General features: G+C 38.6%; 7 protein-coding genes across 12 annotated transcripts in view; 2 read left to right on the top strand and 5 right to left on the bottom strand.

The window, feature by feature from the left end:
• LOC132789628 (POU domain, class 6, transcription factor 2) overlaps nucleotides 1–27,466 on the top strand; it is a 100,816-nt gene that overhangs the window by 49,961 nt on the left and 23,389 nt on the right. The window lies entirely within an intron of this gene.
• Nucleotides 815–2,049, top strand: LOC132792260 (uncharacterized). The gene has a single exon (XM_060801540.1). The coding sequence runs from the start codon at nucleotides 946–948 to the stop codon at nucleotides 1,867–1,869; it is 924 nt and encodes a 307-aa protein (XP_060657523.1). The 5' UTR covers nucleotides 815–945; the 3' UTR covers nucleotides 1,870–2,049.
• Nucleotides 3,711–4,837, bottom strand: LOC132791235 (uncharacterized). Its single transcript, XM_060800076.1, has one exon. The coding sequence runs from the start codon at nucleotides 4,823–4,825 to the stop codon at nucleotides 3,968–3,970; it is 858 nt and encodes a 285-aa protein (XP_060656059.1). The 5' UTR covers nucleotides 4,826–4,837; the 3' UTR covers nucleotides 3,711–3,967.
• On the bottom strand, nucleotides 4,979–5,861 carry LOC132791236 (uncharacterized). The gene has a single exon (XM_060800077.1). The coding sequence runs from the start codon at nucleotides 5,772–5,774 to the stop codon at nucleotides 5,004–5,006; it is 771 nt and encodes a 256-aa protein (XP_060656060.1). The 5' UTR covers nucleotides 5,775–5,861; the 3' UTR covers nucleotides 4,979–5,003.
• Nucleotides 6,414–7,658, bottom strand: LOC132790203 (uncharacterized). Its single transcript, XM_060798662.1, has one exon. The coding sequence runs from the start codon at nucleotides 7,499–7,501 to the stop codon at nucleotides 6,662–6,664; it is 840 nt and encodes a 279-aa protein (XP_060654645.1). The 5' UTR covers nucleotides 7,502–7,658; the 3' UTR covers nucleotides 6,414–6,661.
• LOC132790204 (uncharacterized) lies at nucleotides 7,876–10,922 on the bottom strand. The gene is made up of 2 exons (XM_060798664.1): nucleotides 9,024–10,922; nucleotides 7,876–8,963 (listed from the first exon to the last, which is right to left on the bottom strand). The coding sequence occupies exon 1, from the start codon at nucleotides 10,766–10,768 to the stop codon at nucleotides 10,007–10,009; it is 762 nt and encodes a 253-aa protein (XP_060654647.1). The 5' UTR covers nucleotides 10,769–10,922; the 3' UTR covers nucleotides 7,876–8,963; nucleotides 9,024–10,006.
• LOC132788918 (uncharacterized) lies at nucleotides 14,536–17,903 on the bottom strand. Its single transcript, XM_060796598.1, has one exon. The coding sequence runs from the start codon at nucleotides 17,780–17,782 to the stop codon at nucleotides 17,021–17,023; it is 762 nt and encodes a 253-aa protein (XP_060652581.1). The 5' UTR covers nucleotides 17,783–17,903; the 3' UTR covers nucleotides 14,536–17,020.

The following is a 27,466-nucleotide window of genomic DNA, read 5'->3' as shown; positions in this document are numbered from 1 at the left end:
GCAGCAGCGATTTTAATGTGGAGACAGTATTCGAAACAATTCGGCAATCTATCTCTGTGGATGTTGTGTGTCTATCTATCTATCTATCTATCTATCAATGATTATTTCAGTAGACACGTTTGAAAACGACAAATGTTTGAAATCAAAGTAAACCTATACTCTCCAAATCAATTGTGGTTTTCGTTAACAAGACAATTATTATTATTACTTACTTCTTATGGTTATGGCTGGTACCTCTTTTCTGGCCACCATATGTGCCGAGCGATTGACCAAGTTTATCACCCGCTACTCCAAGGTCCAGTTAAGCACGAGCAACGTCCCCAGCAGCAGCCAAGATCATCAACGTATCACTGCAATGGACCGAAAGTATTCACAACGTCATGAGAATGTCCAGACTGTGAAGAGCATCTATGGTTTTATTCTGGGATCGAACAATCGATATCAACATCTCCAACGATCTCTACTTAGACGTCCTGGACTGCTTGATGTCCAACAAGAATTCCTTGAAAAGGCCTCAGTTCAAAATTCAGAGCTAAACGGAAATTGGAATCGGGCATTCCGAAGATTTCTATTTGACAGTCCCAGCAACTATGTAGTGTGACGACTTACGATCAGATGATCTTCTAACATTCCGACTGCAGTTTGACAACAACATGGAATTATTCATATGTTGTTGTCAAATTGCAGTCGGTTTGTTCAGGAATTTCTTTTGCTGCTCTCAATATGCTCATAGAAATACAATTCGTTTATTTTAAAATTCGATTTGCTTTGCCTTTCACTCCGAAAATAGTTTTAGTTTAGACCCATAGTTGGCTCTGCTGCTGCGTCATGAAATGAGCAACTGAAAATTACAAAGTAAATTTATTTTCCACACATTTCGTTTTTCTTTTGGCCTTACACAAAATCCAAATATTTATTGGTTCCGCTGATTTACTTGATACCAAAATGCCGCAAATTGCCAGACCTCTGAGTACGGGCTGGAAATGTCTTCTGGCCCGGAAATACGACGTAATTCCGTTCAATAAAGCCTTCTTTCATCGCTCCAATAAGTTGTCCAGAAAGGATACGGGATCCCCACGGGATCCCATGGACTGTCCCAAGACAAAGACTACGGAATGCCTGACACTCAAGAAACGCAAATGCAGTCCAACCGATCCACCAGTTAGACCGTGCAGCGAAAAGGATTGTGAACAGCAGCCAAAAATATCCTGCTGCAGGAATACGTCTCTCTCCAAGGATGTTTGCCAGCCGTCATCGTATAAGGACAAGAAGAAGACCCACAAATGGGAGTCGATGTGGGAGTCGACGCCAATGAACATGAAAACGGAGACAGCTCTAATGTGGGATTATCCAGCCGAGTGTTGTCCCAAATGCGACGATGTTCGCTTCGATGTGCTCTACTATCGACCCTCGACCAAGAAGCAAGAGTACCAACGCACATGGTGGGAGTGCTGTCCTCGGATGGTTCCCAAGCGCGTCTGCTGTTACTGTGATGCCATTCCGCCCGAGAAGACGCGACGCTGCCTGCCCCTCTGTCCGCGCACCGCCTGCAATCAGGACCACGAGGCGAAGCGTCTGAAATGTCTTAATGACAAGAGCAAGGACTGCATGCGCTTGACCATGCCCTGTTGTCGGGCTGCTCGAGTGCCGCCCGTCTGTAATATTGTGCGTCGTCCCTTGGACTGTACCAAGACGAAGTGCCCGTTTCCTAGCTACTCGGAGTGCCAGCAAATGGAAGCCGCTAACATTCCACAGAGGCCGCCACAGTGTCGCTGCTTAGACCCGCCATCCCAGTGCGATTCGGTGCGCGCGAAGGCGAACATGACTCACGAGCAATTGAGAATGTGCCCATGCCCCAAATGCCCTTAATCTGTATCAATATCATGATGGATCAGTACTATGCAAATCGTTATGAACTGTTGTATTTATGCTGCACAACCATTTCGCAGTATCTATAAAACAGTTTGAAATGATTTGCTTGCAATTTCAGAAAATACTTTGAATTCAATAGCTGAAGGGGGAACCAATAAATACAAAAGTCAACTATCACCTGCATTCATTCTTTGATATAACTGAAAAACCAGAAATTGCTGCTTAAGCGCAGAAATTTTCGCTAACAACTGCTTCTTCACTGTTTAAAGGAAATAAATAATAAAGTGAGCGAAGAACATGCAAGGAACTGAATAAGTTATTTTTTTTGTTCAGTTGTGTTGAGTTGCGCACTTTTGATCCTTACGTCGGTCTTGTTCATGTGATTACTCTCTCTCTCGAGATGTTTCTAGAGATGTTTCGCTTACTAGCATTTTCGATCTATGGCCTACCTCTCCTGTATGACAAATATTGAAAAAGTGTGCATTTCTTTATTTGGTATTAAGATTGAGTAAAGTAAATTCTCGATTGTGCTACCAATATTACTTTCCACAAAATAATAATCTAACGGTTAAATAAAAATATTAGGCAACGAGCGAGAGAGGAAACAAGCTTGGAGAGCAAAAAGAACGATCTAGATAATGGAATCAAAATGAACCAACAATGGTCAGAAAATTTAACTATGTTCACACAACACTTATTCCAAAGTTCTATTCTTACAGCGTTGATGACAATTTGAATTTGTTAACTTATTTTTGGTAGTTTTCAAAATACAAATTTCAAATTTCCTACTATTAGTTTTGCCCATTCCTTCAGATTTGACACTTCATACATTATTTTTATTTCACATCGCTTTGTTTGATATTCAAAGCTTTCCTCTTTATATATTTGTTTACAAAATTTCGGTTATTTGTTAAAGTCAGAATGTCGTGCGTGATTGAGATTGGCCTTTATACACGTAATGCTTATCGTTGGATCCAGAAATCTTGGAAACCTATAATGCGACATGCCTCTTCTAAGCACTTGTGGCCAGGATCTCAGGAACTCATGAATATTGGAGGTGTTTCGCATTTTAATGGCGACAGTGAAGTCGATCAAGTGGCACGCGGCTTTCTCAACAAAAACACAACATCGGATGACCAGCATAAGATCGGCAAATGCACACTTCAGGGAAATACAGCACAAGAAGTTGAAGGACTATGCACAAATCAGGAGCTGAAGCAAGAACTAGACCAGCTCGGTGTAGATTGCAAGGCAATGGATGCCTTAATCAATAAGTGTGCTGTGGCAGTTACAGAATTAGAGAAATATCTTAGTATGAAAGGCACAAAACCCTTGGCGACCGGCGATCTTAAGGAAGCGCAAGATGCGTTGGCAGTGGCTGGAATCAGTATGCAAGATGTGGAACAATCCAATATAATTTTCAGAGGCGCTATTAACATTGTTAGGTCAGATTTACATAAAGATCTGCCGCAAGTAAAAACTGAAGGCGCTGCGGGTAAAATTCAAAATGAAACCCAAGGCAACATCTACAGTTATAAAGCATTTCCAACAATTGAAGTTCCGTTAGCTCCTCCAGCTCAGAAAACCGATTCAAGTAATGCATTTGATCCCGATAAATATGATGTAAGTACCGATACGACAGAAATTGAGAAGAGTCAAGAGGCACAGATGCAGACTGTACTGGATGATTCCAAGTCGAGGATTCTCATGCGTTATGCACTTCTTAAGGCGCTCTATGTTTTGGAGGCTGGCGGAAAAAATTGTAAAGCAAAAATTGTATTCAACGATCCAAAAAAATACAGAATGTTAAAAAATATGTAGTAAAAATTAAAGAATGAAATTTAAAATGAATTTTATTAAATTATTCTCAATTTCATTTAAAGTCACAGTCGATTGTAGTTTGCCCTCAACAGAGTGGATATTGTATGCTGTGATCAGACTACAATCGTCAGTGGCGTCAGGCAGGCCAAAAAGAAATTGTGATGTGAAGAGGAGTCCCCCCTATGAATACTTCTCAATTTAGGTAACTTCGCTTGACTCTACGATTGCGATCCTTCGTCTGTTAAGCTCCCAATTCGCTTAGAAAGATTTCTGGCTAGCCTGTGGGACACTCGGACTTTAATTTAAATTGCTTTTGATGAAGTCCTTCTCTGATTATTTCACATATGCTCGGCGGCACCCGATTGCACTCCCGTTCACGCAGAGGACGTTGCCACTGTCGCGTCTCCGAGAAACTCTTATGCGGTGCCCGTAGCCTTAAACATTTGTTGAGCTTTCGCACCCGATGGCAGTAGGGTGGACAGCGAGCTGGCTTGCAGCAGGGCCAATGAATTTTGGTGCACTTGTTATTCTGATCAGGATCGGTCTTCTTGCAAACGTGGCGCATTTGCACGTAGTCGAAGGTGCAGGTGACAGCGGGACAACGCTCCTTGACCCGTCGCTGTATTTCGGGCGGCTCAATGGCATCCAGACAGCATACTTTTTTCAGGCGCTCCTTGATAGGCGGACATTCGGTCCAGGTACGCTGAAAGGCTCGCTTCTTGTCCGACGGATGGTAGAACATCTCATCAAAGCGCGGCAGCATCTTCTTACAATAAAACTGCTCCTTGGCCTCGCACTTGGGCTCCCACATCGAGCGAAAGGGAGGTCGCTCCTTCGGCTTGGTTACTGACGGCTTGAACTTCTCGGGCGGTGGAAACACCATGCGTGAGACACAGCAAGGCGGTTCGAATTCTCCACCTTTGGTCTGTCTTTGAGCTTCCACCATGTGTTTGTCCAATGGTATTTTATTAGTTAGATAATCTCGTGCCGCGCCACATTTGTCCTCGACCACAAAGCATTTGGGATTAGGTGGAACGCAGGGCGGATCCGAATGTACGGGTTGCTTGCAGGAGTAAGTTCGAACTGTAGTTATACCAATGCGACTGCCGTAGACTCGTCCAAAATAGCGCATTTTGAATAATTGCTGCCGAAAAATGTAAAAAGGTTTCGAAAAAGAAATAATTTGGAATTTTGATTGAAAATGTCTAAACAAATAAATATTCCATATCTGTAGTTGTTCCGGCTAGAGACTAAAAATAACTTTATAGAAAAATGCCCGGATTACTAAATTCTTGACAACCTCATCTGCTTTACGATAGAGCACGAGCTCGCCTCTTGAATGGACAGTAGTCAACTAATGCCTCTGTGCATTTCTTAAGCATCCCAGCATTATGGTGAAATAATTTCCACATATCGCAAAGGTTTGGCTTCAACTTGCACGCACATTCGGTTGGACAATACTGAGGAATACACTCCGCATCACACTCTGAAAAGCTGGGGAATGGTGCCTTCTCCTTTGTACAATTTTTGGGTATTTTAACAATGTGGCATTTCAATTTGGGATATTGCCCCAATCGAATATTGTACTTGCACAGCTGTTCCATTTGAAAAGCGTACATCTCGGCTGCGGTTTTCTCCTTTTGGGGTGGCGGCCTTGGGCGCCGCTTCATGGGCAGATTGACTTCTTTATCATAGCAACAGATTGGCTTGGGTCTAAGCCAAATGTGTGGACACTCACACCAGGTACGTTGGTAGCGACGCGTCTTATCCGAGGGCCGATAATAGACCATGTCGTGCTTGAATAAATCGCAGTCAATGACGGCCTGTTCTCTGTTTAGAATTTCCAGCAACTGCTTGGAGTACGCATCTTCCAGCACCTTGGCACTATCCACTCTCTTATAGCAACGATTGGGTATTGCAGTCGTTTTTCCACAATGCGTCTTATGTATGCAATTCGTTTGCATTTTACAGCATTCACCTGAGCTGGCATCGTAGTTGCCCCAGTGGTAGGCATAGTGTGGACAGATGTGAGGCGTTAAGCGCAGTACTTGTTGTGGTTTCAAGCGGCATGTTAAAATCATTTTTAATCTCTGTAGACCTGAACAAAAAATTTATTTTGGAATTGCCAAAAAAAGGAATAGTTTTGAAAGCATAGCTATGTATGAAATGTTGGTCTTGGCATATTTCGATTCGGATCAAAATTCATATAGTTTTCAAACGATTCGTCAATGGAAGAAAAGGCATTAAATTAAGGCAATTGCGAACAGTGTATTTACACTGCATGAGCATTCGATCGCAGACAAAAAAGAATGCAGGTTTTAGGCGAGGACAGAATATACCAAGGTTCATTTTAAATCTCATTTCTCTATCTCGTTTAAAAGCATTTGTATGTGGTAATTTGTTAAAGAGTTTGTCGTTTTGATATAAATATGGCTATACGGTCTCGATCGATGTGGGATATTTTGAATATGGTACTATTTCGATATACCAAATGTATCATTCGGTATATTTCAAGTATTTTTGTATATTTTGAGAATAATACTGCAATATTTTGCTTTTATTCGAAATGAGTAGCGGGTATCTCGCAGACCAGCACACTCGACTTTAGCATTCTTACTTGTTTTTCTATAAACGCGCTAATTTAAAAATCATCTACAAAGTCATTTTTAAAACTGCTAACCCACGGAATGTATCAACCAGTTTAATCAAAAAATCAACTATTAATTCATCAAAATTTTTTATATAAAAGTAATTATTGTTATGGAAAATAGTCTGCGTTTTTTTAAATTACTAGAAAAGTGGTATGTGGCAACCTGATGTGAAATTCGAGTGGGGCTTTCTGGACTTCTTTTATCCCTCCACCATTGTTAGCTCTGCTAATGTTGATCTATAATGGATCGATAACTTATATCGTGGCTCATTTAATTTCAGCAATCAAATATTTAAAAAGTTGTTTTTTTGTTGATAATTAAGATTTTCTATTACGGTAATACTCCCATACTTGACACATCATGGGGGTCTTTAGGCAACTGCATTCAACGGGCGGTGCATCGGGTAATGGATCAATTAGACACTCTGAGAAGGCTGGATATTTAGTTAAGCGCTTGCGACATCCTGACGGTTTTCGACCGCCTTCTTTGCAGGACGGGGGAAACCTAGATGGCTTACAGCCCTTAGCACTCAGACGGGGACATGGTGACTCCGCTTTTTTTGGTTTCACACACAGGGCCAGGCCCAAGTCTGGACCACCACCAATGCATTCATTATTTGTCTTGCCGGGTAGTGCCTCAAGTTTCTTGAACTTCCGACGCGGAAGTACCACTGGCTTGCAATCGCACTGCATTTTGACCTTGCGTCGCTTAACCACACACTTGATCCAAGTTCGCTGATATCTGCGTTTCAGTTTATCAGAGGGTCGATAGTGGGTCAAGTCGGCACGTGGTACGTCCCAGGCACAGGGATTCGAAAGACATTTCTTTCTCGCATCGATGAACGAATCTAATAAAAATTCTGGGTCTGTCCGACACTTGTACTCCGTACGTCGCAAGGATTGCCAGCATGGATCCTTGGCCTTGAATGGATCCGGCTCCTTCATTTTCTGCAAATCCTCACGGGGTCCCGATATCTGATAAGCATCGGCACAATCCTCGCATGACTCCACACCATACAATGTATCCATGCATCGCTTTTGCTTTACGACGTTCGAACAACTCGTGACGGACAGAAGACCGATATGTTGCGGCTGCTGGAAAAGCTGCATCATCGCCAACGGCAGTTGGGAAAGGTTCTTTTTAAAGGATTGCATCATCGAGCTTGCAAACTCGCAACTCAATATTCAATTTCGAGACAATATTAAAAGCCAAAAGAAAAATTTTACGAAAAATTTATAAAAACTTTAATTTAGATAGATTTTCATGTTGCCCGTCGAAATGATGCGATTGCCGAAAGGCTAAGTAAAATAATGAACACTTTGTGATTCGAACACTACACAAAAACACAACGAGACAGCAAATTCAAAGCTTACTTAGCAGAAGAATTTATTTGTTTTTAAGAGATTGCTGAGATTTCGGTTGATTGACGGATAGATTATAGTCTTTGTAATTACTAGAGTCCATACCATAGATATTATGTTAACGCTATTTTAAAATATCCCCTTATTTCCCTTATAAATACCCGATCATATAAGAAAAATAAGGTTTATTCAAAGCTATGGTCCAAAGGAAAGAATACCAAAATCCAGCCCATTGCAATTATAGTAAGTTTCTTTCTTGAGCTTCGGTTCTTCATCCGCCTGTAATTTAAAAGGAAGCACACGTTTGCGCACCGGAGGACGTTTGAATTCCTGCATCTGCAAGGTTGGTTTCATGAATTGAATGCACTCTCCATAATCGTTCCAAGTGCGATAATATCTACGATCCGCCATTGATGTTGGCGTATAGTGCGTACGATCGGCTCTCGAAGTTGAATTATATTCCGAAGTACGGTTCAGCATTGAGGAACCAGCTTTATCTATCGTCTCTGAACTAGGCCAGTTGCCAAATTGCTGATCAACTGGACTGGATCGATAGGACTGATGATTCCTGCCCTCATGAGATCCGTTGAAATTACGGTTAGCCTGACGAGTATCCTTACGCAGCTCCCAACAACTATTCTTGAGATTAGTTCGATTGGTAACCACGTGGACACCGCGTCCTGCTTTATTTGCTAGCTGAATGAAAGGCTTCAGTGACCGCATTTTAGTTTTTATAATAATTTTGATTCTATCAACCAAAAGATCAATTTATTATTTTGAAATTTTGACAGCATTTGAAATATTTAGAATACAGTTTAAAACACTTGGTTAGAAGTTAAGCTTAGGTTACTTAGTTATATTTTAATTTACGAGTATAATTATACGAGTTACATGATTTCATCATTTTAATATGTGCTACGATCCAAAGAAAATGCGCTAGTTCTGATAATGCAGTTATTACGAGGATAAGATATTCGCGTCGACTTATGCTTCAAGGAACCAAGTTTACAAATCGCTAAGTTGATTGGGGAAGCTTTCGACTTTTTAACGTTCCCACATCCTCGCTGTTTATTTCTACATCTTCTACTTTTAACAACTTTGGGTTCTACTTTGCACGATTGTGAAATTTTTCGCTTGCGCATATCACAATTGGATTTAAAATCGTTAAAAGCAGGTTCACAGTCGGAAATTCTTTTTGTAAGCGACGTCAACACACTTCGATCAAATGGTTGTGCAGGCATCGGTTCTTCTTCAGATTCTAGTTAAGTTTGGATTTAAAGTCTGGCTGTATAATATCCAATTGATATGATATGCTCACCTATCTTCCTTAGCCAGGTGCGACTAAATATGCGCTGATTAATTGGACGGGGTCTGTAGAACTGCCGATCGAAAAGAGAAAATCGTTTTCGTCTCCGTAGCACAGCCAATTTTCGAGCTTCATTGCGTAGCTTGCAACAAGAATTGTTCAACAATGTTGGGTGGCCAGCCATACGAAGAGCTTCGCAAGTCTTACCCAACAAGCTACCGATATTAATCGACCTTAACGATTTCATTCTTTTTTTAGAATTTTGATATTGAGGAAAAATATAATAATATTTAGTATTCAATCTTTAATAAATTTGAGTAGAAAGCATAATATAATCTTTGAAGTTTCGATTTGGGTTGCTAAGTTCTATTTATTATTTTATTACAACTTGTTGTCATTGGTCGGACACAAATTTGGTCGCTTCAGACAGTCGCATTCGCTTGTTTTCCTTGGATTTATGGGTTCCTTTTTGCATTCTGAGAAACTCGGGCTTGGAGCTGGAACTTTCCTGCACTTCTTTTTCTTCGGTGTTCGCTTACAGCTGCGTTCGGGACTATTCTTATCATCGGTCTTTAAGCTCTTAGCATATAGTCTATGAGTTAAATATATTGTGGCCTCTGTGCATCGCACATGAGACACAAGACGTGAAATCAAATTTGGCAGCATAATTTAAAAATAATATTTTAAGACCGAATATATATGAATTATGAATTTGAATATGAATATGAATTTTCACCCGAGTATTTCACCAACTCCAACCCGCCTACTATATAAATTTAATTTTATCCTAGGAAAGACTCATTGATGAACTTGCATGTGGAATTATGTTAATAATTTTATAATTTAATTCAATTTATTTAATGCAGTAATGCAGTTGGCTTTTCCTTGAAATTTAAAATTTATAATTACAATTATACAAAATAGGATTTAAATATAACTATAATTATAAGTTATAACTTAAATAGCTCTCCTGATTTCGCCGACACAATTTGAGTTTAGGCTTCACCACATCGCTTCGCAGGAGGTTGTCCTCTAGCGTAACGTCGTCTTAATTCCGCCCACGCATCGCACGTGGCTGGAGTGAGAAGACACTTGCATTCGGTGGGAGGTACTTCAAGTGGTGGATCCTTTTTGCACTCCGAAAAACTGGGATACGGCGCTTTACGTTTCGTGCAGCCTCCGAGACTTTTGAATGCACTTCTGCATTTTGGTGGCTTGCGTCCAACCTTGCAGCACGGCGCTTTAATATACACACATGTACTCCTCGATTTCTCTTTCGCACAAGTCTTGACCTCCGCAGCACTGCCGCCCCCAGAGTGAGCCTTACGCTTACGGCGAACGATCTTGGGACGCTTCAATTTCTCATAGAGGCACACCTTTTTGGGCTTGATGAGGAGACGAGGGCATTCGTTCCATGTCACTTGATACTTGCGCTTCCGCTTATCAGTTATGCGATAGTACTTCATGTCATAGCGCAGATCCATTTTACACAGTTCTGGCTCACAGTCTTCAAACTTCCACATTGATATCAGCTCCGGGCGCTTGGGCGTTGGCTTCGGAATATGCAACTGCGACGGTTTCAAGCCACATGGATACTCTTTCAATACTGGTGGCGCACACTTTGGCTCTGGCTCAGGATCGCACTTATCGGAATCTGAGTAATTTCGAAATGGTCGATTTAGAAGCACGGCAGATCCAAGTCGAATAAACGACCTAAATTTGCAAACACCGATATTTCGTGAGGGGGACAATATCATTTTCGAATAGTTGAATTCCGAATAAAAGAAAACAATTTAATTTATTACAAAAATCTAGGAATAAAATAAATTTAGCCAGAAACCAAAAAAAGAGAATCTGAGATTTTGTGGCCAACAATAGAAATAGGTATAATTTTCTTATAGTAACCCCCAAACTACTAAAAGAGTAGGTCATCGCCTCCCTTGATGAATATTTTTCAAGTGCAGGGCCAACTTCGAAATTTGTCAAAATATTAATGCAATTCCCTAATTGCAGATAACAAGATTAACATTTTACAATGAAAAAATAAATATAAAAAAAAGTAATGAGTCTATTTGGCGAATGGTTTTTGAAATGACTGAATAGTGATCAGAATTAAAGATGCTAAAGAAGTAGGTGAACAAACTTTCAATACAATTCAATTTTGGTGTAGACCAGCGCATCCACACGAAACGAGCAAGTATGACGGCAACAGTCACCAGTTATCAAATAGTGAAAATGGTATATCGATGTACTAGTATATTAAAAATATACGACATTATCAATTTAAAGGAAAACTTGAATTCTAATTCTTAAAGAAACTTGAATTCTAATAGAAAAGTATGCTAATAGAGTAGGTGAACTTTCAAAACAATATTGGTGAAAATCAAACGAGCATGTATGACAGCTACAGCCATCAGCATATCAAATACTTAAAATGACATACCGATGAACTAGTATATTAAAAATGTACTACAGAAAAACAAAAATTTATAAATCATAAAATTAGAATGCATTCAATTTATTAATATATAATATTTATTCTTGTTTATTAAAAACTACGAGATATATTTGATGCATGGATGTGAAATGCATCGGCATTTAAAGTCCTGGTTCTAACAGCGAACAGCTTGTTTGGTTTCAGCCTTCTCTTCTTCCTTTACCACAGGTTTCTCCTCATTTAGTTTGGTTCCGAATATCTTATCTAAGATTGACTTCTCCTCATTCCGCTTCTTGAAGTAGATGTCACTAAATATTTCAGCCAAGGGCTTTTCCTCTTTTTGCTTCAGACCGAAGATCTGTTCACAGGTGGGCTTTTCTTCTTTTGTTTCGAGGGTTTTCTTAGTTTCAAGGAAGGACTTTTCCTCATTGCGCTTCTTACAAGAAATATCATTGACAACTGGCTTTTCCTCTTTCTGCTTCAGACCGAAGATCTGTTCACAGGTGGGCTTTTCCTCTTTTGTCTCGAGAGTTTTCTTAGTTTCAAGGAAGGACTTTTCCTCATTGCGCTTCTTACAAGAAATATCATTGACAACTGGCTTTTCCTCTTTCTGCTTAAGGCCGAAGATCTGTTCACAGGTGGGCTTTTCTTCTTTTGTTTCGAGGGTTTTCTTAGTTTCAAGGAAGGACTTTTCCTCATTGCGCTTCTTACAGGAGATGTCATTGAAGGGTTTCTCTTCATTTATCTTAGTCCCAAAGACTGGCTTCTCCTCTTTCTGCTTCAGACCGAAGATCTGTTCACAGGTGGGCTTTTCCTCTTTTGTCTCGAGGGTTTTCTTAGTTTCAAGGAAGGACTTTTCCTCATTGCGCTTCTTACAGGAGATATCATTGACAAATGGCTTTTCCTCTTTCTGCTTTAGACCGAAGATCTGTTGACAGGTGGGCTTCTCCTCATTAAGCTTGGTTCCATAGATCGTGAAGGACTCATTGGGAGCGACTTTTCTCCATTCCATTTTCGACTCTGTGAAGGACTTTTCCTCATTGCGTTTCTTACAGGAGACGTCATTGGCAACTGGCTTTTTCTCTATCTGCTTTAGACCGAAGATCTGTTGACAGGTGGGCTTCTCATCATTAAGCTTGGTTCCATAGATCGTGAAGGACTTTTCCTCATTGGGAGCGACTTTTCTCCATTCCATTTTCGTCTCTGTGAAGGACTTTTCCTCATTGCGTTTCTTACAGGAGACGTCATTGGCAACTGGCTTTTCCTCTTTCTGCTTTAGACCGAAGATCAGTTGACAGGTGGGCTTCTCCTCATTAAGCTTGGTTCCATAGATCGTGAAGGACTCATTGGGAGCGACTTTTCTCCATTCCATTTTCGACTCTGTGAAGGACTTTTCCTCATTGCGTTTCTTACAGGAGACGTCATTGGCAACTGGCTTTTCCTCTTTCTGCTTTAGACCGAAGATCTGTTGACAGGTGGGCTTCTCCTCATTAAGCTTGGTTCCATAGATCGTGAAGGACTCATTGGGAGCGACTTTTCTCCATTCCATTTTCGACTCTGTGAAGGACTTTTCCTCATTGCGCTTCTTACAGGAGATATCATTGACAACTGGCTTTTCCTCTTTCTGCTTAAGGCCGAAGATCTGTTCACAGGTGGGCTTTTCTTCTTTTGTTTCGAGGGTTTTCTTAGTTTCAAGGAAGGACTTTTCCTCATTGCGCTTCTTACAGGAGATGTCATTGAAGGGTTTCTCTTCAATTATCTTAGTCCCAAAGACTGGCTTTTCCTCTTTCTGCTTAAGACCGAAGATCTGTTCACAGGTGGGCTTTTCCTCTTTTGTTTCTAGGGTTTTCTTAGTTTCAAGGTATGACTTTTCCTCATTGCGCTTCTTACAGGAGACATCATTGACAACTGGCTTTTCCTCTTTCTGCTTCAGACCGATGATCTGTTCACAGGTGGGCTTTTCCTCTTTTGTCTCGAGGGTTTTTTTAGTTTCAAGGAAGGACTTTTCCTCATTGCGCTTCTTACTGGAGATATCATTGACAACTGGCTTTTCCTCTTTCTGCTTCAAACTAAAGATCTGATCACAGGTGGGCTTTTCTTTAGTCTCTAGGGTTTTCTTAGTTTCAAGGACTGTTTCTAAGAAGGACTTTTCCTCATTACGCTTCTTACAGGAGATATCATTGACAACTGGCTTTTCCTCTTTTTGTTTAAGACCAAAAATTTTGTCGGCGATAGGCTTTTCTTCTTTCTGCTTCAGGCCGAAGGTGTTCTCTGCGAAAGATTTCTCCTCATTGCGCTTTTTGGAGAAAGCATCACCGATCTGAGGTTTCTCTTCTTTTTGCTTCAAACCGAACACCTTTACAGCAAACGGCTTTTCCTCATTCAGCTTCGTCCCAAGAGTTTGATTTGTAAACGCCGACTCTCCAATCCGCTGTTCTACCCTTTGTAATTTGGAATACTTTGCCATTAACGTTGAACCAGTAGATAGACAGCGGCACACGGGCTTAATTGTGCGGAAACCATTATTCTTGGCAATGGACAACATCCCGAATTTTGAATAAAAACCAAAATGCCGATGTAAATAAAATTAAATAAATTTTTTTTCGGGGTTGAACCAAAACTTAAAAAAATTTGGAGAGATGTTATTCGTCTGAACGTAGGCCGAAAACTGACGATATAAGTTGAGGCGCTCGTAGGGCTTTAAAAAATATGATATCAAGACCTACTAAGTTCTTAAAAATAATAAGAATCTGTTGATGTTTGATAATCTGAGGAAGAAATAAAAAAAACAACCAAAGCAAAGTAAATATAAGTTAAATGAAGTTTGTTTATTAGTAGCTGAGACATCTTTTCAACAGGTCTTGAAAATTTAGAAATAATGCAAAATAGAAAGCAAGAGTATTCGAATGTGACAAACCATATAACTGTTTTCATTAAAGGCAAAACATTAGAGCAATACATTAAATTATGCCAAATTAATATACCAAAATACCGAAAAATGTTGAAATACAAAACTCTTATGGGTTTGCGGGAATTAAAATCAATATGAACTTTGACTAGAATAGGAAGACAAGAAAAAAAAGAATATATTAATAATAAATTTTTATTTAGATTTAACAACAACTAACGACGACAGAATTACACTCTGCGAGAAAAGGCAGTGTGAGCAAAATCTCTCTTTTATTCTATCTGCTTTAGAACGAATATCTCGCCCATAGCAATGTAACTTTAATTTTTCTGCCCATCATTAGAATTGTCGAAGTCTATTTGTTTTTCTTTCATCTGTTTCCGGTTAAAGATCCCATTGTTAACGAGTTATTTTTCCTTCTGCATTCTACATAACTTGTCGAAGTTTTCAGAATTTTCTTTGTTTTCTATCATGTCATACTACTCGTTCTTAGTAAATAGATTTTCATCGTTTTGATTTTCACTAGATATTTTGGGAATATCAAGATTTTTATCGTAAGCCATCCTGTCGATGTTATTAGGATTCATAGGCCGTTTCCTTATATACCGTTTGGGATTGACTTCAGTTATCTCTTCATTCTGAAATGGATCCAACATTTCATCCACATTTCTTTTAATTTCTTTTTCGCTATGCTCAAATTTGCTAGAAAAGTTTTTATGTTGCTTCCGGTTGATGTTCTTATTAAAAGAGGTCATCCTTTTTCCCCCCTTTGGACAGGAAATATCAAGTTCGACTGAGTTCTCTTTATTGTCAATCAAAACGAAGATCGGGTTTTTTTCCCTCTGTTGTTTAGAAGTATAGTCGAAGGCTTCATCATCTTCCTCTTGTTCTTGCCCATAGACATCAACTGTCTCTTCCTCCTCTTGATATGCAGGAAATGTTTTCTTAGGGGAAGCGTAAGATGGAAATTTTATAGCTACTGAATATGGTTTTCTTTCTTTATAAGTTTCCCTAAACACATCAAATTCTGGATGCTTTTTCTCAATTTTTTCGCTAACAATTTCATTCCCTCTATGTGGCTTTTTTTCTTCCTGTTTTTTTCTAAAAGCTTTCCCATAAACATCCAATAGCTCTACTTTTTCATTAAGCTCTGTGGATATATTTTGGTTTGGCCTTGAGAAAATTGGGTATTCTAGATTCTTTTTGCGACTGCATTTTTTGACGTATACAGCATATGGTTTTTTCCTTTTAATATACATTTTGCTCAACTTACGTGTTGATGTTCCTTTCGTGGTTTCTTTTATATTCGATTGATTTGAAAAATATTCATAATGTTTCTTTCCGTTAGTGATTAATTGAGCAGATGCATCAACTGGCTCTGATTCTTCATTTAGCTTTGCGGTAAGTTTTGTTGTATGTTCTAACTTTGAGTTTAGACTAAATTGATTTATACTGGGAGCGGAAGGCTCGCTTTTTATTTGTTTATCAATTATTTGACCGTAGACATCAACTAAATTTTCTTCCTTTTGATTTTTGTTGACTATGTTAGGGTATTCTAGATTCATTTTGCGACTGCATTTTTTGACGTATACAGCATATGGTTTTTTTCTTTTAATATACATTTTGCTCAACTTACGTGTTGATGTTGCTTTCGTGCTTTCTTTTCTATTGGATTGATTTGAAAAATATTCGTAATGTTTCTTTCCATTAGTGATTAATTGGGAAGATGCATCAACTGACTCTGATTCTTCATTTAGCTTTGCGGTGAGTTTTGTTGTATGTTCTAACTTTGAGTTTAGACTAAATTGATTTATACTGGGAGCGGAAGGCTCGCTTTTCATTTGTTTCTCAATTATTTGACCGTAGACATCAACTAAGTTTTCTTCCTTTTGTTTTTTGTTAAGAATGTTGGTAGTAGAATCCCAAAATGGATTATGCATTGTCTTTCGGCACAAAGCTTTTATATTAACCGCATATTGCTTATCTTCTTTTTGGGGTTTTCGTCTATCATTCTTTCTGCTTCTAGCAAAGGTTTGAATCTCTGAAAATGGAATTTTTTCATCTACATTTGAGATTTCTGCGAACTTCCTTCTTTTCATCTCCATGGGTGTAAGCTTTTCAGCTTTATCATAAGTCTTAGAGAAAGCTTTCTCTTTTATAGAACTTTTTGAAAAAGGTTCATGTTGGCTTGAAATGGTTTCACCAAAAACATTAACGAGACGTTTTTCGTTTTCCTTCCTCGAATACTTCGCCATGAATGTAGAATTGGCAGAGAAACTTCGGTAAATGAGACAAACGGTGCGATAACCGTTTTTCTTTGAACTGGACAACATTGAAAGATTGAAAAATTAAAGAAGGTCCAAAAATTAAAATAAAATTTTGATGAGTACTTCACTCAAAGATCAGGGCAAAAAGTAATAACTAACCCCAGAGCTTGCACATTTTATGAAAAATGATTGTCGAAGGCCTGCTAAGAATGAAAATAATTTGAAAGGTATTGCGAGAAATCTCCCAGAAAAATCTATATTATATGGTATGCTGGTTTTGTTTATTATTACATATCTGTAACATATCGAATTAATAATTTTAAGAATTAATATAAGAATGCTTGCGTCAGAATTTATCCATTTTAAAAGTGAAATTTGTGGGTAACCCAAATATAATCTACTTTCCGCACGGATTTAACTGTAAGCTGCCTGATCGAAGACGTCTGTTCAAAATCGCCAATAACGCGCACATCGGTATCTCATTATGGCATTCACATTCAGTTCGGCGTTTCACTCGCAACTTAGGACGAGCGCATTCAGAGAAGGCCGGATAGGGAGTCTTAACTTTCCTGCACTCGCTTGGCCAACGAATGCGATGGCAACGAACGGGCACACGAACAGGTCTACAGCGAGGCATCTTGATACGGGGACATTTCTGTTCTCCCTTGGGTGGACATGGTTTGGTGTACTTGCAGGCAGTGTCTGGCCTCTCAACTGGCTTGCGACGTGCAACTGGCGGTTTCTTTGCCTTGGCAAAGCAACAAATTTTCTTGGGCTGAATTTTTACGGGCGGACACTCAACCCAAGTTACTTGATATTTGCGCTTGTTCTTATCGCTTTCCTTGTACAAACATTCATCGAAGGTGGCAAAGTCTTTGTCGATACACGGATCGCCGCAGCAGACATCCTTGAATTTGATCAGATGATAGAACGGAAATGTGTCCTGAATATTTTCGCGCTGACGTGGTTTCGGATGGTCATCCACACAATCCGCATCCGACTTCTGCTTACTCTTTCCCTTCGACTGGCACGTTGGCGAAGGATTGTGTTTGGTGGGCTTGAATGCATCGTGTGTTTGGCGAACTGAAGTTGTGATTAATGATCGCATCTGGCGCATTAGCGGTACAGAATCATTTGCAATAGTTTTCAGAAATGACATTTTGTACTTGCTATTTTAGAATTTAGAACCCGAAAATGGAAACTATTTAAATTTTGGACCTAAAATTCTATGATCATGGAGTCGATAGCTGTTTAAACCAGACTGAGGAAAAACATTTTGTACGATTCTATGTGCTTTCGAATGACAAACTATTCATCACCTATTGGGAGTGAATGTGGAAGTGAAATAAGTAAGAAAGTTACAGCAGGGAGTGCACAATTGCAACTGTTAGATACCAATTTCTATTTAAAACGATATAGAAAAAATTATAGATTGAAGATGGGACATCACATAACTTATTGTTGTCTTAAGAGTTATATAAATTTAACTGTCGAACGCCCTTTAACATTATTTAATAATAAGTTTATATAGAATCGTAATCAAACTTTGAGGAATCATTTATATTATTGTTTTCAATGTAGTTTTTATTTCGATTTGTGTACTTCTTGAGCAAATTTAAAAGATAACCTAATCTGCATTGTAAACATAAAACTGATAAAAAGAAATACATCTGTCGGTCATATTCGACACCTCATAAGAGATTAGGAATACACATTAGATTGAAATAAAGAATGAAGAATAATCGCACAACAAATAAAGCAAAACTCACGCGATTCTTATTTCTTTTGCCAGATTTCAAGCAAGAAACAAAGCGTAGATGCTTCCTTTTAGACTCAGAAAATATCTAATAAATAATCAAGAATGAATAATAATAAAATGAAATGTTATAATTCGAGTCTACGATATGCATATGCACATTTATTTCCTGAACCACATAGATCACTTAAATATGTATACATGGAATGCGACTGTCTTCGCCTATACTTATTATCCATGTAAATGCAAAGCAACAACAACAAGAGTTTGTTGCATGCAAAGCATCTTTGGAGTTCCTGCTGCGCATGTGCAAATGCAGAGAACGCAAAGCAAAATCGAAACGAATAAATAAAAATAAACAGAAAGAGACGGAGAAAAAGAAAAGAAAAAAAAACAAAGTGGAGACTGCGTGCCATATTAAAGTCGCTTTATAGCAAATTACCAATGCAGATATATACGAGTACACACAAATCAGTTATACTCAGCATCTATCAGCATATGCAGGCCGCATTTATTTGAGCTGAACTTCCGTTTATAAGATTCGCGACTGGGAGTTTGATGTACGAGCGCGACTTGGACCAAATGCATGTGCATAATCAAGCGAAATCCCAACGAAAGACAATCGAAATGAGTTGAATCACATTTAAGCAGCTGCCAAAAGGCAATGCGCAGAGGCTCGGCTCAGCTCAGCTCGGCATGGCAACTCAACATAATTGATGGATGGATGGGTTCGCTTACCTTCGATATTCCTCATCTTCTGGATGCGCTTCATCTTCTTGCTTGTTGCCTTGACGACAATGTGTTCTGGTCGTTCATCTGTTGCTGTTGTAGCCTGCAGCTATAAGTTTCGCCTACCTGACTAAATAATGATGTCGCATTATTTATGCCGCGACTGATTTGCATAGGCCTAGCAAAAGGCAATGCTTTCTTTAATAAATGTTTAATTTATAATTGATTTTCCCCAAGCCAAGGCACACACACACACACAACAACTTACAGAACTCCATAAGGGAACGCCTTAACTAAACTTTATAAGTTGCACACAGCCCACAAGGCAAGCGAACCGCAAAAGGATTTGCCCGCGCACGAAAACACTTAATTAATTCGCACAGCCAGACAAGACCTCGGGCAGGGGAGGACAGAGCCCATCCAACTGGTCAGACAGCAACACACACACACACATGTGTAGGATAGAAATAATTAGAAATTAGAATGGAAAATGTATGCAAGCCAAGTTGACGACGATAAGAACGCCCTAGAAATGCGACGCCTCCGCATAGTCATCCAACCATATGTTATGTGTTTCAAATGGAATGTCTACGACTGAGCCTTTGTGTTTAATTCAAACTACGAGTGCCTTGTACTGCACAACTACAAGTATCCCTGCTCCTGATCCTGGCGAAACCTGCCGTGTGGCCATAAGTTCTTGGTAATGTCAAAAGCAGTTTCGATTTACTTTGTAGCACGAAAGGGCAATCAGGGATGGCACTTTTGCTTTATGTTAATGTAGTTGCTTCAAGTTGTCGATATTCGCACTCAATTTCAATTCAAATTTTGACTATAAAGTATTATAATAATTAGTAGTCTATTTATTATGAATTCAAATAGATAATGGAAATATATTTTAAGTATATAGTATTCATCATGAATAGATTACTAATCGAATAAGTTAATCGAACTGACTTAAACAAAAAAGTATTCATAAGAAACTGCTAATAATCCAACACAGTATAAAAACAATTTTATAATTTCTTATACTCGATATCAGCTGCTTTCGAATTTTAATAAATAATAATAATAATTGACCTTTTGCTTACATATTCATAAGCATTCTTATGTACAACATGATATTATTAATCGTTTATATATTCATTAGCTACGCTATGATTAATCGTTTTTAAACAAGTTGTTCGTTAATCAATATTACGAGTTAATATATATATTCTTATTCTGCTTTAAATGAATCTCTGATATTGTGATATTCTTAAATATTTCTTTCAATTAATTACGTTCTTAGATCTTGCTGGTTAAATGTGCAAATTGTAATTGTCCAATTAAATGACAATTCGATTAAGTTTTTAATACACTTAGATCAACCCTGCTTGAAACTAATCAGCATATTCGATAGAAGAAAACGCCCAAGGAACAACGAAACAGGACGAAACGGGAACATTTGCTCCTAATATCCGTTTACGTATTTAGTTGCAAAGAAAATTACAATATTTCGTGAGAGATAGTTTCAGCCGACACCCACAGCTATGTAAACATATATATAATACAACGCGGCAATATAGTTATAGCTACTTTTATATCTCATTTAAATTTCACAATTTTGTGCGAGGAGAAAAACGCCAAAACGCAAACGAAAAATGAGCCTGAGAAGGAGTCGAAGTCGAGGCTTGAGCTAATTTTCTAGAGCTGCGTGGGCGCCCCATTGGATTGAGTTTGGGTTGAGGTTGGGATTGATACTGAGGGGTGGAGTGTGTATATAACTCGGGTTCTGTGCCAGATTAAAGCCCGGCAAGTGGACACACAGACAAGGGCCGCAGAATAGAAGGGTGTGAGGTTTCGGCTTTCGCCTTTCGGCTTGGGCTTTTGCTTTTCCTTTGCTGTTGCTGTTTCTGTTGCTGCTTAGCCAAATTATATTATGACTTGTTTAAAATTCAAATTTGAAAACACTAAAATCATGTTTTCGATGTCTGGTCTGGGTTGAGATTGTTGGAGGGGGTCAGCAGATAGTTTTTGGGCAAGGGTTTTAAGTAGCACACGCGGCAAGCGAAACGAGGGCGAGGGACACTTTCACAGTGGGGTAGTTTCATATATCCTTTGCCTTTAAATTCTGCCGACCGAGGACTGTCGACTGCGCTGGCGTCGCAACTTTTGTCTCGACTGACTCAAGGCAATGTCCTTTGCTTGAATATCCTTAGAGTGGGTGTCCGTGCCGCACTCTAAGTGTGTGTATGTGCTTATTATATGTATGTATGTATGAATGTAGCCAAAACATAGTTTCTAGTTGCCACATAAATTTTGCATGCGTCCGTTTGCCAGGCGAAAACTTGCTTTTAAGCAATTTTAATGATTTCATTAGTTGAATGCATAGAACTGGCAATTTAATGAGCGCAATTTGGGGCATAAAATGGACTTTTCATTGCTTCCCTATTGCTGCAAGAATTAACGACTTTAATTGAAATTCTTTTTTATTAAATAAAATTATACTATTTATATTATAAACTGAGAAAATGACATTAAATACATTAGATTGAAGTATTATTTATAGCTGTTAAATCGATTCGATCTCAAGACAAAAAAGTTTTCTTAAAATAGCAGCTTTAGCTTGCAGATGTATTCAGCATTTTAGCCAACATCATCATCATCATCATCATCTTCAGCTGCGCTGTCTTAACCACTTTGGTTACCAAGTCAATTAGGCTCATTTACAGGCTAGGGTAAAGTTTGGCTCGGCGTAACTCTTGCACCTGCATGCCAAATACAATGTTACTCGTATAGCATATCCTTTAGCTATCCTTACAATCTAATTAACTGTCATTGTGTTAAAAAGACGCCAAACTGGCAACCAAAACTCAACTCGATCTCTCTGTCTCTCTCTCTCTCTCTCTCTCTCTCTCTCCTTGCCCGTTGCTGAACAATGACAGGCCCATTGTTGCTTGCCCGCCGACCCTGTTTGCGTGTCAGTCGTGACGACGCGACGTTGCAAGCAGTTTGCTGCTGCCTCCTTCTCTTGCCACTACCACAGGCAAGTCACGTCATTTGAGGCGCTAATACTAATGCGTTGGCAATAACTATGACTGCACAATTTTGCATGGCTCCCACCCAACTATCGCCCCCTCACTCCGCTCAATCTGTCCCTCCTCCTCCTCCGTCTCCTTATCCGCTGGGGAAACTAATCAATACGGCAAAATTTTAGCTTTAATTAAAAATGTCTGCGTGTGTAAACCGGGCAGGTGGCAGTGCCTTAAGACAGCCTTCCATTTTATTATTCCAAAAGCTCTCTGTTTATGCCCAAGTCTTGGGTCTAGGGCTTAGAAGTAGTCTAACATACAATGTGCCACGCAGACAATCAGTCAGGCAGTCAGTCAGTCAGTCAGTTAGTCGACGCTCGTTAGCCATAGCAGCTGAGGCATTAACCGAACTGTCAGACTGATAATTGCATTGCATAATATATAATTATGGCCACGAGTGTGAGGAAAACAAAGCCACAGACATTCACTCAGAATAAACTTTAGAATAGTTTAAGCAGTCTTGCGAATAACAAACTTTATAGTAGAGCAAGATTTTAAAATATATTCTGAAAGAAGCATTTGAAAATACATATGTGATTATAATTAAAAAATAACGATAGCTTAGCACTACAAATACGATACCTTGGAAACTTTTGTTATTATAGAATTGATGAATCGAATGTTTATAACATGCCTGTGACTTTATAGAATCTATTGAAAATATATACACAGAGAGAAAACAATTTAATTAAAAAGTAGATAGCAAATCTTGATTGAAGAAAACAATATTGAATCAAGAAAATATAATACATAATCTTGAATTGAGAATGTTTAATCCTCCTATTAGCCATAATCAATTCTACTTTAAGTAGAATTAATTAATTAATTATTAATCTCGAACGTTTGATTTTGGTTATATTTTGAGATATACATATTTATTATTGAAACGAAATTATAATTTCAAGATTGGTCAATCTAGATTTCTTGTAGAGTTTTGATTTTGATTTAAAAATACAATTTCTTGGTTAAGTTTTGACATCATAAAATCTAGATTAAAGATTTTATTTTTGATTTTAGTACATGTTTAGGTAAACATTTGAGGTAAACAAAGTCACAAACATTCACTTAAAAGTATTTTGCACTTTGACAAATAATAAATTTTGAAATTTTCAATATATTTTTTAAGCTGAATAAAATATAATCCATATACAATTTTCTTGTGCCAAAAGATGTGCTATAATAATAAGATTCTAAATGTATTAGACATATAATAAACTCAATTGAAATTGTTAAATAAAAATGTAGAATTTCTTGAATCATAGAAATGATGAATGTGTGGAAGCAGCTTTCTACATTTGAATTTATACATAAGATTTTATATACACATTTTATTAAATAATATAGAATGGCTTCTGCTGCTGCATATTTGGCCTTCTTCGCTTCCCTCTCACCTCACTGTTAACCTGTCGTGCAACATACGAAATTCAAGTTGCAACTTATACGAGAGACATTATAATTTATCGACAAATGAAATAGTCATAGTACATAAGCCCTAAATATGTTTACTGCATTTATTTGCTGCCACGGTGTGGTGGCCAGGACAGGCCAGGACAACATCGACAAGTCCGAATGGTGCCGAATGTAATTACAAATCCTTAGCAAATATACTATATGTATATACATACATATATACGTATGTGTAGCTGTCTCTTTCTCTGCTGCTCTTTGCGGCTGCATTTGGTTTGATGTGCAAAATGAAGACATTTGAGTTTGCGGTTTGAGTTTGAGCCCCGTCGGCTATAGATTTTCTTAGGCCAGCCAAGAATACACCCCATCTATTATATATGTACGTACGTACACACACTCACACATATATTTACCTGTTCTACTCACCCCCTCTCGCCACACTCACACTCACACTTTGAACGTCTGCCCGTTGGCCATGAGGGGGCATCAATATAAACTGCCTTCAACATTTAATTAGTGTGTTTTCGCATACATAGAAACTGCTTGTTGGTCATGTATACAGCGTGCTCTCTCACTCTATCGCTCTCTCTCTCCTTCTATGCAAATGTCGACGCGCACAACTGTACAAGCTCACACATGTACATAAGCACACACACACACACACACACATGCTGGTCGCATGCAAAAGACATTGACGTTCAGAGTTGGTTATGCAAATTCCATGCCAACACCTTTTCGGCCAAAGACCAAGACAAACTTAAGTGGGTGTGTGGCAATATGTGCTTATGTGTGTGTGTGTGTGTGTGTGTGTGTGTGTGTGTGTGTGTGTATAACATAGGCACTCTCATGCACACACATACACGCACAGACAATTGCCTTTTATAATTAATTTTACAGTTAAGTGTATTTCAAGAAAGTTAAATTTCCGTAAATTCGAAAATTTTGAAAGGCCATTGCCTTGGCCAAATCCAACATAAGTGTGTGCGTGTTTCTATGTGTGTATGTGTGTGTGTGTGAGTGTGTGTGCGGACAAGGCATAATGCCAGGACGAGACATCGCTGTGGTTTTGTGTCTGAGACATTTGACTGCTTTTTGGGATTTAGTTCGGCCAGACTTGAGCTGAGTTTTATTGAAATTGCCTGGGGTAAGAGTTGCTTAGTTATCATACTATACCGTCCATACACATAAGGACTGCTTGCCCAGGCACAGCCGAAAACACTTACATAATGCAATCTAATTATGTTTGGCAGCAAGTACATAAGTGTGTGTCGTAACTATCTTGTCTCTCTCATTTGGGTTGTCCTAAATGGCAACTTTGTTTTCTTAGCTGCACAGATGGAAGCCCTGCGGGAGTTACTGTAATAAAACAATCAATATGATAGTCATGTTAACTGTGATAAGTTATAAATTTTAAAAACTAATCATTTTATTTAACAGCCTATCTTTGAGAATTTATAATGGATTATCGATACTCTAATTTAAAATTTATTTTTAACTACAAACTTACGTTGTCTATTAGCTTATTTTGTATTTTATGGTATATTTACAATGTAGTAGTATATCAATATACGAAATAAAGCTTCTGATATACTTATGTACTTTTTTGTTCGTTAGGAATATATGTATAATTAACTATTTATAATTGATTATCGAAACACTAATTTTTGCATTTTATGGTATAACTTAAATGCAGTAGTATATCGATGTACGAAAACCAGCTTTCGGTATATTTTAGTACTTTTCTTACCTTTGTTATAAGGTATTTTATGGTATATGATATACCAGAAACAGCTTTTGATATATTTTAATTCTTATTGTTACTTTGGGTATCAGATATTTCGTGGTATATTTTAAATAATAAATTTTTTTTTTTTTTGTATATTTTATTACTTTTTGCTAGCTTTGGTATTATGTATTTCACTTGTTTAAAATGTTCATCTGTTGTCAAAAATTATTTTCTCTGTTTATTTCATAACTCAAATTTAAGATTCATTGAGAAGTTTGATTTCAAATTCGACTCTGTCTAATCCAAATCTACAATTGGCAATTCGCAATCTGCTTGACTAGTTATTTGTATTTAACACTTTTTTCATTAAATTGTATTGTCTTAGTCTTGCTCAAATATTGTTCAATAAAATGAGACAAGACGAAAAAGAAATACAAACCTTTTGTGAGATGCAGTTATCAACAAATGCAGTTTTATATAAGCAAACACACACACAATACAGTTGAACGCCTTGTCATTGGATCTCAGAGAGAGCGAGCTGAAGAACCGAGCAATTCAACCAACCGAAAATATTTCAAATGCATGACAAATGCATAAGATTTCAACAATAGAACTGAATGTGGCGAAGACGCAGTGCGAGACGCGACCATTGAGAAAGGGGAAAGGGGAAAGGCGGGGGCTGCTAGCATGTAACCCTAAACATGTTAAGTGCAATAAATACATGACTCGCAAAACACTGAGAGAGAGAGAGAACAAGCAATAGCAATCGAGAAAGCAATAGAAGAAGAAAGAGAGAGTGAGAGGGATATGTATACGTTTGCCGTAAACACAATCACAATCAAATAAATTACAAAGCATTTAATAATTCATTCAAAAAATGGCCACAAGCACATGGCGAGCAGAGGCAGAGGCAGCAGAAGGAAGGCAGCAACCAGCAGCAACCCACAAAAAACTCAAACCTGCTTTCCACAAGCTTGATAATTTCAAAAATCAACAAGATACACACACACATAGTCACACACATGCATATGTATATTCATAACTGCAAATGCATTTTGACCACAAGGGTAAAAGGCGGAGTGAGGAGTAGGAGAATTGGGGCGGGGGGCTTTTTAGGTTTTGTTGCATACTTTACAATTGCCGCCGTCGTCGCTCGCCTTGAGCTTGTCCTTATCCACTTGCCTGTCCAGCTCGCACATTCATATAATCTCTTTCTCTCTGTGTCTCCGTCTCTCTCTCTCACTTTCTCATTTGCCATCTCTCTCGCTCGGTCTCAATGGCAATCGCAATTTTGTCTCTGTCGTTCACAATGCCATTGCACTCAATTAGAAGACTTTTGTTATTGTGTCCAGAAATACTATCACAATTTATCTATCTCTTTCACTCTTGTATTTTGTGTTAAATTCTCGCAGCCATTTTTGTTATTTTGCACTTTTAGTTTAAATATTTGATGGCTTGCATATTGATTGGTGCTCTGTGCAACGTGGCGCATGAGTAATAAATTCTCTTCACATACATATATTTACTGGCATTATAGGCACACACAATATGCTTCATTTGCTGTCTCTGAGTATACACGAAAAACAACAACTCGAAGTCTTATTTCGAACTTAATCCCAATCGATATTAATTGTAGAAGCACTTCAATTAGAATCGAACAATGCTTGAGAACAACTGCTAATTACAGGCTAATGACAAGCATGTCTCTCTTCCAAAATGCCCAACGCAATTGTCTCGCACACTGCGGTTACTGTGGCTAAGCCAAGTTGCCGTTGCCGTTGCCGTTGCTCTTGGCCAGATAGGCGCAATTGTAGACGCCGAAAAGCCAAAGCCAGGCTAAGCTCCAGCTGCAGAGCTGCACTAATCAAGAAATCCAAAAAGCATAGCATATTTTCAGGCTGATTATATTTGCAGTCGACAGTCGAGTTGCGGGCAGCGGGCAGCGGGTTGTGGGTTGTGAGTTGTGGGTGGAAGGCGTCACACCTGAACAGTGGCAATGCCAAAGCAGTGAAAACCAGCAGACATGATTGCCACTGCCGAGGCCTGTGCTGAGGCCAGTTCCGGATGGGTTTCTCCTCTCTGTGCTGCTGTCTGGCCCTCTCACATTGTTGGGCTTAAGTTGCGCCTAAGCGTTGCCAACAGTCGGCTGGCCCT

Source organism: Drosophila nasuta, chromosome 3 (genome assembly GCF_023558535.2).
Source record: "Drosophila nasuta strain 15112-1781.00 chromosome 3, ASM2355853v1, whole genome shotgun sequence".
In the NCBI taxonomy this organism is placed as follows: Eukaryota; Metazoa; Arthropoda; class Insecta; order Diptera; family Drosophilidae; genus Drosophila; species Drosophila nasuta.
The sequence above is the reverse complement of the archived record's forward strand: the minus strand, read 5'-3'. Positions and strand labels throughout refer to the sequence as shown.